Here is an 11,619-nt window from a genome sequence, read left to right as displayed (position 1 = left end):
AGTACGGCCGCGATGGTGCGGTGCCGTGGGCATGGAGCCCTGCTTCCCGCCAGCAGACCGGCTCTGCAAACCCAGCCGCTTCCAAAATCCGGCTGTGGGGATCTATGGGCTGAGGCCACTGCCCAGCTCCCACCCGGGGAGAGGGTCGGAGACAGCCATGCTCATGGTTTAACACCGCACCGGGGTTTCAGCTCGTGTGTGTACGTTAGCACAGCATTGTGGTACATCTCCTGCTTTGGAGCTATGGGACTCGGTCGTTCCCAGCCTCCCCAAAGCTCTTCCCCATCTTTTTTTTTCCCCAGAACACGGGTAATTGTGCAGTACTCAGCTCTGCCTCCCTCCTTCCACCCTCCTCCCCCATCCTTACCAATTGCTCTTCCACGTGTGCCTCACATCTGTGTCGTGGATGCCGTGCTTATCCGCCTGCTCATCCAGGAAATCGAACATATACTTGATGGCCAGCGGGAGCGCGCTGCCGCGGTGCACCGTGCTGAACAGCGTCTCAAACAAGTCATCCACAAATTTCTGCAGCGTACCCTAATGGGAGCAGCAACCGAGAAGGTGAGGGGGGGGCCGGGCGCACGCCTGGCTAAGCAGCGGTGGCAGGAGGGGACGCCAGATGGTGTCGCCAGCTCCGCACGGCCCCGCAAAGTGCCACCACAGACCCCACGGGAATAAGTAAGGTCGGGGTCTCCACAAACGCTGACTGCGCTGCCGGAGGACCCCGGGGGAATGCTCCAGCCTGCAGCTACTCACGGCTGCACTCACTCTTTATTTCTAACCTGAAACAATTATTTATTTTTTTTTGCTTTCAAAACCAAATCTGCGTTATCTACAGTGATGAACGCAAATAGTAACAAGCAAATGGCAGAAAAACTCGCTCTGGCCAAGGAAACCAGTTCAACATTTCGGGGCACTGCTGCGTCTCCCCAACTCTTTGTGCTTTAATGCCGTGCAGAAGGATGAAGTAACGCAGCAATCACCTTGCAGCGTGAGGAAATGCGGGCTGTGTTTCTGTTACTGCTCCAGGAGCCACCCAGCCCTGGGGGCCCAGGAAAGCCGTGCAGGGACAGTCGTCCCCCCCCCCGGGAGCTGAGCATCATTAGGGACTGCGCAGGACACCCAGCAAGTGCGTCTAGATGGACCGCCCTGTGCGTTTCCCAAGGGAATTTCACGCACGGCACTTACCTTTGTAGCTAATAGCCTGGTCAGGTAGATCTCAGACACCATCTTACTGCCTCGGTCTCCTTCCTTCTGGTCTCCGTGGTCGTGGTTTTTGACCAAGTGCCAGACCTTGACCCCGCTCTCCAGGTCGGGGGTGATCATGGGGGCCCGGGAGCGCAGGCTGTCGGGGCTGCCGGTGTAGCGGAAGGTGGAGTCTGAACGATGGGAAAAGAAGTTGGTCACGCTGAAAGCAACCCCCTTTTCCATTTCCCTGACTCTTCTCAGTGATGCTCACCAATGCCCAAATCATCTGCAGTGGCTTTTTTTTTTTTTTTTAATGGCGTACCGAAATGTAACAGCAGCCGGGCACCAACCAAATTTGGTGTTTGCCAAAGAGACGTGTTGGTCTTCACTGAATAGAGCCCCTCAGACTCAAACCTTTCTCTTTTCACACTCGGATGTGGGACTTCTCTACTTCATTCGCATCCTTTACTTACGTCAAGTCAATAATACAGCTCCATGGAAGACAGCTCCACGAGCCACAGCTCATGCACATCAACCCCGGGCACCAACTCCCGCAGCACCCGACTCCCGATAGCAGTATTTTGCAAATAATAACAAGCTGCCCGGCACAACCAGCGCAAAGGGCAGGAGAAACTGCTGTTCTTGTTCTTGAGGCTTTCATTAGAGCACGGAGGGCTCAAGCTGAGCACCGACTGCAGCGCCCGAGGCCAGTCCTGCATCCCGGCCGTGCCGCCACGGGGCTGCGCGGGTCCGGCATCCCTGCCCTCCCTGCCCCTGCCCTCCTCCCCGGCAGGGAACGGGGAGCTCAAAGGGGAGCAGACAAAGGTTTTACCCTTAATTGCTCAGAAGCCACGGAGGGATGTGAGATATATTTAACATCCCAAAGAAGGTGCCCCCCCTGGATCCCATCCACGGTGCCTCCGAGCCGAGACACGGGGCTGAGCAGCACAACCGTGCGCTGTTGGGTTTTTTCCTCTCGCTACATTTCTTTGTTCTCTGGGAACCTCGTGCATTTTTTCTCAAGTTTAGCCTCCAATTTTGCTGCTCAGCCTCCTCAGTGAGAGTAAGGGGATCAATCATAAATCAGCCAAGGGAAATACGCAAGTCATTACCAAACTAGCTAGATTTTCATCCCTGATTAAGGCTTAGATAAATGAGTGCTCCAACTGATATAATTAAGGAGACAGACAGGGGGACAGCTAGGGAAGCATCTAGTAATTCTATTTTTAAACATAGCTCTGTACTGATGTATAATGGGGGAAGTAAATAAGTATCTCATTTAAATTCTGTCTGCACAATTAGAAGTATTAATCTTAACATGAGCAATGATAGTTCATATTGGGAGTTTACAAAAGCTTTTCCATCTGACGCAGATCAATGAGGACTCGGGTTGTGTGACCCAGCCCCGGTTTTTCCATCCCCTGAAGTGCGGCAGCGCTGGGCACAGGGGTGGATTACACCTCGCAGGGAGAAATGCCTTTTCTCCCGGCTTTTGCCTAAAAACTCTCCTGTGGACGGCTCCTCAGAACCCTCGCTCGAGGAAAAAAACAACATTATTTTGGGAGCTATAAACAGGAGAAGGAGACGGGTTTGTCAGGAGACCTCTCGTTTGTAAAACACTCTGTAAAATGAAAGCTAATGAAAGATCAGCACACCAGAGATTTTGCCACTGCTGCCTTTTATGGAAGTATATTATTACTATTATTGTGGATTTAGTGCTATAAACGCACACCTGGCACCTCGCAGACTCATTTACTCAGGCTGCAGCGTCTTCAGGGACCCTCCGTAAAGTGCCGAGCCCCGCTATTATGCAAATAAAGAATTCCCAGGGGTGCACATCCGAGCACGCCGAGCTGAGATTGCCGTTACCCATTTTTGACCCATTAGCTAAGAATTCAGGATCCTCCACTTAGAGAAGAAACAGATGAAGGAACGGGTTTTTTCCCTGGTGCAGCCCTGCTTACGTGCGAGGGGCACAGCGCTGCTTTCCTGCAGCGGGAGCTCTGCAGCATCCATCCCCTGAGCCAAACACCTTTCCCTGGGCTTTTCCAAGACCCACTTTTCCAAAGGCTGCTCACGTTGTGCTTGGCATTTCCTTTTCCCTCCTCTCACCTTCTCTGGTCTCTTTGTTGTTCCGCTCACAGGTGGAAAAGCCTTTGCAAAAGAACAGTAGCCGAGGACATTTTTCTGTTTGGCACATGAATATATTTTCATTTTAGCTGAGGTGGTGTGGTTCTCTGGGGGAAGCTGCTGCTTTTTCCCCACCTAATTCCCTTAAGGCGCTGCCCTCCTGCAACACAGGCAGCTTCAACGGCAGCCCCATCAGAGAGATCTCATTTAGAGCCGAGAGCCGCAGGACAGGCGGGTGTCATCCCCAGCTCCGGGCTGGCCGTAAACGCGCAGTGCGGCAGGAGCACTGCCCGGTCCCAGATGCTCCTTACCGTATCTACTAATAGACGTCCGGGATATACTGGCAGAGGCAGGGATATTGTAGGAGGAGGTCTGTTTGGGAACGAGAGCCACAACCGAGCGGTCTGATACCTGGGGAGGGAAAGGAAGAGAGAAGAAGATCAGTGAGAGCCACTATCCATATAAACTGGAAGAGGGCAGGTTTAGATTAAACATGAGGAAGAAGTTTTTCACTTTGAGGGTTGTAAGGCACTGGCACAGGTTGCCCAGAGAGGTTGTTGAGGCCCCATCCCTGGAGGTGTTCAAGGCCAGGCTGGACGTGGCCCTGGGCAACCTGGGCTGGTGGGTGGGGGTTGGAACTCGATGATCTTTAAGGTCCTTTCCAACCTAAACCAGTCTATGATTCTATGATTCTATCCGCACTGCGTGTCCAGCAGGGAGCAGAAGTGCCAGGTCCCAGCGCGGGCAGGGAGCTGCCAGCAGGACACGGGGCTGCGGGGGCGATCCCACCGCCCGGCAGAGACGTCCTCCTGCCCCGGCCGAGCAGCAGCTCTGCGCCACGGGACGGGAGGAAAGGAGTGATAAATCAAAAGATGTATTGAAGATGGTTTTGGTCGTTGTGATTTAAGGTTACGCTTTGCCCAATAAAAATGAGAATCTCAAGAATTGTTGTGATCCAATTAAAGTAACAATGCAGAGGGAATAAAACGGCTATAATAACGTTATGGACCATAAAACATTCCTATTAAGCCATTTTTTATTTTAGCAATTTTTACGAACTTTAAAAGTTTGATTTACGGCTGAGCAAGCCATAAAGCCATCTTTCAGGGTATTAAATTGCCAGTCCCTCTACTACACCAGAGAAGGAATTAAACGTTGGGAAGTCAAACTATAAATGAACATTAGTGCTAACAAGATTTTGTTATAGCAGATTTTAGTAGCCATGTTTAATTTTATCCTCCCTATAAATCTAGTAGTCACTGGAAGTTTTTTAACTCATTTCCCTTAATTAAGAATCTGCAGGTTTCCAGGGAACGGGCCTGAGTGTCTTTTAATTTTGAAGTCGTGGCCCGTGGTGCAGCGGAGAGCGGAGTCACCGCATCTCGCAGGCTGACGGACCCGCCGGGGCTCAGCCAACAACTCATTTAGAGGAGCCGGACAAAAGAAATGTCTCTTCGTGCCGGAGAAATCGCATTTGGGGTTACGTCCTCCATTATTTGCCAGGAGTCCTGCAAGGGACACGGCAACGTCCCCTCGCACGGGGAAGCCCCGGGGCAGCGGCCGGATTTTGCTCCCCCAGCATCTCCCCGCAGAAGGGGCGTTCATACAACGGCTGCCGCCGCAAGGGGACCCGCACACCGCGATCATCACTGCCTTCAAGGCTTTGGGTTCCATTCAGACGAAAGGGTTCGTGTAAACGTGAGTTGTTATTATTGCTAGCGATCATGGGAATAACAGTCACTTGTGTTTCACTGTACAAAAGTGAGATATTCCTAAGCAAAACACGTCAAACACCTCTGTTATTTCCCTCTTCTGCTCCTGCCTCACTTCATCCAATTTATTAACTCAATGGAAGAAATGATCAGTTATGATTTTATTTTCTGAGGCTGTCATTAGCTGCCACTTCGGTTCAGTCTCACTAGGGAGAAACCGAGGGCGCCGGCAGCCCGGGCTGCTCCCGCGGCTCCCCAGCCCTGCACCGGGACCCACTGCCACCAGGGCTGTGGTTAACTGGGAGAAAGGCCTTAAAAATTCCACACACACACACACACAGAGCACTCTCACTCTCTAAATTTTGGGTCGAATGGCTCTTGTCAGCTAAAAAACACCAGCGTGCAAATTAGCATCAGATGTAACACGCATTCGTTTCCCATCTCGCTCTGCTGTTGCCACACTCCCATAAAACCCCAGAGACGCCCGCGAAGCTGGCTGCCTGGTTTACAACTTTATAAATATTCCAATTCTTCTATGAGCTGGAAACGTGCTGCACAAAACACCTTAAAAGAAAAGAAAAAGAAAAGCTGGAGCAGGGACAGCAGCAGTGCAGAAGCCCAGACAATAACCCCGCGTTTGCGGGGGGGAGCGAGGACGCAGTGAGGATGCTGCCTCCACGTCCACGCCACCCTCTGCTCCTAAGTCTCATTTTCCACACAAATCTTCCCTCTCTGCTTCTAATTTTTCATTTAAAATAGTTTTCTGGTCTCCTGGCCTTTCCAGACACACAGTGGCTGACAGGTATTCATGCTCTGCTGCCTCGGAGTTAACCCTGCATGAGCCACTGTAAATCATTTGATATTAAATTCAGTGTTTCATTTTTTCTTGAGTAAAACCATGCAGGGTGAGACTCTCCCACGGAGTTTAATAGGCATGAAACCAAAAGGATACTACAGACATGTAATACAATTCCTTACAACATAGTTTAAAAGCTCCAGAGAATTTAACAAAGAATTACACCTATATGACCTACACGTCTATTTTTATAAATGAAGAAATAAGCAGCAGGCATACAGTTCTCTATATAATTCTATAAAGAGGTTCAAAAATATTACAGAAAGATGAATATTCCATTTTAAATGCAACCTGGCTTTTGCATGCGAAGGCTTCCCATGAAAAACACATTTTATCGGCTGAGGCAGATAGATACTGTGCTTTTACCCCCCTAAACACCTAGAAAACACATGGCAGAGTGTCAAAATCCTGCAGCCAGGTGTGGAGCTGAGAAACTCTCGGAATTCAATGACGGCCCTCTGCAGAGCCGGTCCCGGAGCGGGGTGGGCAGGAGGGGGCTGGGCTGGTCCCGGCGGGCGCCGGAGCTGCAGGGACGGGGCCGAGGGTCCCCAGGCACCGGGAGCGGGGACGGGGCTGTGAGGACCGGGCAGGGTCTGGTCCTTGCTTCGGTGCTTACTGCCAGCTGACAGCACCTGCCCAAAAAGCCACCCCGTGCCCGTGGAAACACGGGCTGTGCGTCTCCAGCTACTGTGTGCAAGCCCAGAAGTCGCTTTGCCTTCAGACCAACAGATAAAAGGAGACGGCATCTGACCAAAACATAAAGACAAGACAGCTCTGAATAAAAGATGGAGAAAGCTTTACTGAGCGAGCTTTTATTTTTTCTAGAAATCTAGAAATAATCTTCACGAGTCCTCCAGAAGCTGGAGAAATCTAGATTTTGTTTTTAGGGCTGGAACCACATCTGTTTCATATGTAACACTCACAGCATCCCAGACTGGTGGGGACTGGAAGTTCCCTCTGGAGCTCCCCCAGTGCCACCCCCGCCAGAGCAGGGGCACCTCCAGCAGTGGCACAGGACGGCGTCCAGGCGGGTTTGGGATGGCTCCAGAGGGGGAGACTCCCCCACCTCTCTGGGCAGCCTGTGCCACTGCTCTGCCGCCCTCACAGCAGAGAAGGCCCTCCTCAGGTGGAGATGGAACTGCCGATGGTCACCTTTGTGCCTGTTCCCTCTTGTCCTAACACTCCTGGTTGAGATGGTGAGACAGCAGCGCTTGAAACTCAAATGATTTTATACCCTCTTCTAAGCTGTGCCTTTGCCCACATATTTGTTTTACTGTATAGTCCTGGAGCATCTGTATTTTTGATACCTAATAAAAACATTTATTACTCAAACAGAAAAAAAATGGTAAGAATAATAAAAAAAATAATAATATATCGCTGTTTGTTTTTGGCAAAAGCCCTGCCTTGACAAGATTTCTGTTGCAGTGCAGAGAACTTGGCTCCTTTTTATGGCTGAAAGAGCTCCGCCGGGCTGCGTAGAGCTTGGGCCGAGGCGGGGAGAGAGATGTGCTATCGCTACCTGTTTAGATGTTTGGCAGCAAACTTCTACTTTGTTCCAGAGCAAAACTGACATTCAAATGGCAGGAATAGCTGCAGCATCTTGAGTGCTGCAAGGATTTTGTTTATTTTAAGGGTAAACTTGTGGCTGAGAATTTCCCACAGGCGCTAGAATGAGAGTACTCCCTCCCCTCGCACCCACACATGTCAGACAAACACGGCTTTCCCTTGCCACTTCCTTAAGATGACTTTTAAAGATCAAGGCATAATAAAGCCTCGCTGCTTCCCCGCGTGTTGGTTAATCCCTTGCAACTGTCAGGTAAAACAGATTTCAGAAACAATGGAATTCATCTGCACAACTCCTATGACATTTTACAGTAATCGGTGTTTAAATCCTTCGGGCTGCTTGGAAAAAGTGACCCTCGAGGTGCTTTTCTACACACACTTTGCATATTTATGCCCTTCTCTCTGCCTCGCTCCCTGATTATATGGCTCCTGTCAATACTGGCTCACAGTCAACTTACACAGCGTGAGTCACGCTGATGGACTTGAGGTGGTGTATAAACAGGGAAAGATGCCAGATTAAATACTGAACACTTCTGTGTAGGTAGTGATGGACAGTAGTAGGCTACAGGCCCCAATTAATGCAGTTATCCTCTGCTGCAGACAGGCTTTGAGTAGAAGCCTTTGATTCTCTTCAACCAAACCTTCCTCAGCTCCGTCTTTACCTCTCTTTCCACCTTTCGCACACCGTAAGAAGCCCTTTCCAACAGTCGCACACCGAGCCGGGGCAGCCGGGCCGGGCTGGGGCATGAAAAAAAGGAAAGCTGAAGATGGCAACACTTTCTGGGGTCACCTCGCCCACCCTGGCCGAGACACAACAGCATCCTCACTGCCTAGCTTGGATTTATGTGACTTTAATGGCAAAACTCCTGTTACGTGGTGTGGGAGACACAGTCTGGGACTTAGGGGGTTTGATGTCATTCTGTCAAGAAGTAGCCCCTGATATTCACCCTTTCTTGAGCCGACCTGATCCCACACAGGCAGCACTCCCTCGACCCTCTCATGTGACAATATTTGAAGTATTTGCTCCGCTTCCCTTCTTCACGCCTTGCACGATGCTCAAGAGCCAACACGTAGGAAGACCAGGAGCAGGAGAGACACGCTACAGCCCGGTGCTTTGCCTCACGTCGCCTGATTGCGCGGTGTCTGCAAAGCTCTGAAGGAAGGCAGAGACCCCTCTGCTGCACTCCTGGTTGTCCCAGGCCCCCACGGGCCATCCCTCCCTGGGTCCCGCATCTCCGGCAGCGGCAGCTCAGCCCTCTCCACTGCTCCCTCCATCTCTCTAGCACGGCTGGCGGGTTTAATTTAGCCAATTTTCAACTCTGCTAGTTTTTTTAAGATCCGTGTCAAGGTTGCTTTCCCCTCTAATGCATAAGCACATTGAACCCTTCTGGTTTGTCATAGAAATGTGACCTCCCTGTCTGTCTCGGTAGACGAGATACTTGGGAATTAAATTTCCTCTCTGCTTTTCTTCCCTCCTGGCAGCTTCCCGGGAGCTGTCTGCCGGGGCTGCTTTCTTACCTGGTAATGCATCAAGGTGTTCAAGCGCTTCCAATCTCCTTCAATCTTGGTGGTGATGTCTTCGTCCTGCAGGACCACGCGAGCTATGCGGCCCTGCCGCCACTCTGCAGGGGAGGCAAAAACCGGGCAGACGCGATGGTCAGAGGGAAGAGGCACTGACCGCCTCCATCCGCTTCTGGCCCAATCGGCCACCGGACAGAGGAGCCCGTGGAAGAGGCCACCCCCCAGGGAGAGGCACCCAGAGAAAGCTAAATTCTGCTCTTAAATCTTACCACTGCAAGGAAGGACACACTGATAGCTTTCTTGCAGCAAAGTGCAGCATTCCCATTCCCACGCGGTGCTCAGCTAAAGCGGGACCTTCCCGGCCCCTCTGCCCCCACCCCGGCTCTGGGAGGACACACAACCCTGGGGAGAGGCTTTGCTCAGCAGAGCGAAAGAGCAAACGACTCCTGAAGCCTCCGTGATCGATGGACAATTAGCTGATCCCTCAGAGTTCAAACCCACCCGGAGGGGTGGAGGAGCACTTATGCTTTCTTGGGGCAGAAACATCTGTGCCCTTGTGCAGCCTGATTTCTAGTTTTCAAGCTCTGCAAAACCCACAGAGAATCACTGACAATAACACCCTCTCTGCTCTTCCCCTTCCTACGAGGCAGGGAAGCTCCTACCCAAGTCCATGTCAACAGCTCTCGGTCTTTGAGAATACGGGACGTTCTTGTATACTGCATCGAGGATCTTCTCTTTGACTTGAGTGATGGTATCACAGTTCAGCACCTTCACGGGGATCTCTGGACTGTTCTCATTATCCGGGTTCACACAGTTTAGGATCTGGAAGGGAAGGAGAACCACGCTATGCTCTAAAGGGCTTCAGACAAGCATCCAGGACAACTGTGACCACATCTGCCACAACAATCCGTTCTCATAAAAAAAACCCACTGCATCCCTATTTGCACCATTGCTGTTGCATCCAGTACATCTTTACAAGGACTATGAAGAGGGAGGGCAATGCTCAATGCACAGGGACATGAAATGCTCCCCTCAAACGCTGCCGTTCAAAACCTCAGCTCAGACTATTTGTACCTGCAAATTAGGGACGCACCTGACCTGGGCATGGGTCTGGCAGCACGAGGCTTTATTGCACGGGCAACACTTGTGCTTCACGGTAATGTCCTGATCACTGGCCTAGAGGTCAGAACAGCTCACGTCGAAGCGGGGAGGACAGAAGCGACTCAGTGGCAGCTTCTACAGCGATCACTCACCAGAGTCTTGTACTCAATTTGCTGCCGGATCAGCTTGTCCTCGCTGAGGGAGTAACGGGCTTCTCCTGTGATAGCATCAATCGGACCTTTCTCCATCTGTTGCTTGATGGCGCAGTAGAGCATGAAGAGCGGCTCTCCAGCACATTCCTACACAAGGAGACAGACGGCAAAGCTAACACAGAGGTGAAGGTGCAGCTCCTCCGGGGCCACTGGCTGCAGACAGGCTTTGCACATGATGCGTTTCACCAGAGGCATAGTCCCATTGACTCAGTCTTCAGCACATGTGCAGCGCAGGCTCAGCCCCCGGCAGCTCCTGGAGAGGACAGCCAAAACCATGAGCTCCGTTGCTCAATGGGTATGTTGTCTTTGGCCTGGTAAATCTCTACTGAATCTATATGGCAGTAAAAAAGGAATTTGAGATCTCCATCTCATTGTTCACTCCCATGAAGCAAATTCTGTGGGGCTTCCAAAACCACAAATAAAGTTAAAAAATATGGAAGCCCAGGCAGGAACATGCAAGTGAGAACTTCTCCTAAGTACTAAAGAGGTGCAACAGAAACTCTACTACACGAGAATTACACTGGGCGATGTGAGGGTTGGAGGCGGCGGAGCACAGGGGCTGTGAGAGCGCGGCTCAGCCCCAGACATCGGCATGTCCACCCCCTGCCTCGCCATCCCCTTCTTTTGACTTGGAGCCTGACTGAGGGGTTTCAAGCCCAGACTCACCCTGGGGATGGCTGGCGGGGAGACGGCAAAGCTGCTCTCAGCTCCATCCCTCCTTACCTTGAGGAACTTGTGGAGGAGGAAGGCGAACCAGTTAGTCAGCATCTTCTCAGCCACCGACTCCGTCCTAGGGAAGCCAGGAGGACACACACGTTACATACAAAACCAAACCACACATCAGAGGCCCCAGATCTTCCCTGGGTGGCACCACGCGGCTGCAGCCTGGTGCTCTGAGCCGGGGTCGCAGCTCCGGAGCCGGCGGGCAGCAGGATGCGGCCAGCGCTGTGTTTCCCCCCCGCACAGAGCTGACAGCAGCTCGCCCAGCTGACAGCCCATCAGCCCTGACAGGGACGGTGACAGGGAGCCTGGTGACACTCGGCTCCTCGCACGTGGTGCAAATTACAGCCTGGCTCAGTAAATCACTGGGATTTGCAGCGGTTGCTGGCAATCAGGGACAGCAGAGTGACAATGGCAGGGAAATTGCAGCTTTCTCCCCAGTCCCACCCAGCGTCCTCTCCCCACATTGTGCCTGAGATTATCTCCAATTTAAATACAATACCTCCTAATGATAGTTTTTAATGCTGGCTCTGCAAGACCTGGAGACTTCCCTTAAAGCACCTTTTTTTTTTTTTTTTCCCAGGGACAGGGGGGCTGGGGGGGGGGGAGGGGGGGT

General features: G+C 51.7%; 1 protein-coding gene across 1 annotated transcript in view; it reads right to left on the bottom strand.

Annotated features, from left to right (window-relative positions):
* Positions 1 to 11,619, bottom strand: part of PLXNA2 (plexin A2) — a 167,704-nt gene that overhangs the window by 3,726 nt on the left and 152,359 nt on the right. The window contains 7 exon segments of the mRNA XM_009888264.1: positions 368 to 537; positions 1,189 to 1,379; positions 3,630 to 3,729; positions 8,968 to 9,071; positions 9,633 to 9,792; positions 10,224 to 10,370; positions 11,007 to 11,073. Of these exon segments, the coding sequence (XP_009886566.1) occupies positions 368 to 537; positions 1,189 to 1,379; positions 3,630 to 3,729; positions 8,968 to 9,071; positions 9,633 to 9,792; positions 10,224 to 10,370; positions 11,007 to 11,073 (939 nt within the window).

The sequence above is a fragment of the Charadrius vociferus genome, unplaced genomic scaffold (assembly GCF_000708025.1).
Source record: "Charadrius vociferus isolate BGI_N301 unplaced genomic scaffold, ASM70802v2 scaffold266, whole genome shotgun sequence".
NCBI lineage: Eukaryota > Metazoa > Chordata > Aves > Charadriiformes > Charadriidae > Charadrius > Charadrius vociferus.
The sequence above is the reverse complement of the archived record's forward strand: the minus strand, read 5'-3'. Positions and strand labels throughout refer to the sequence as shown.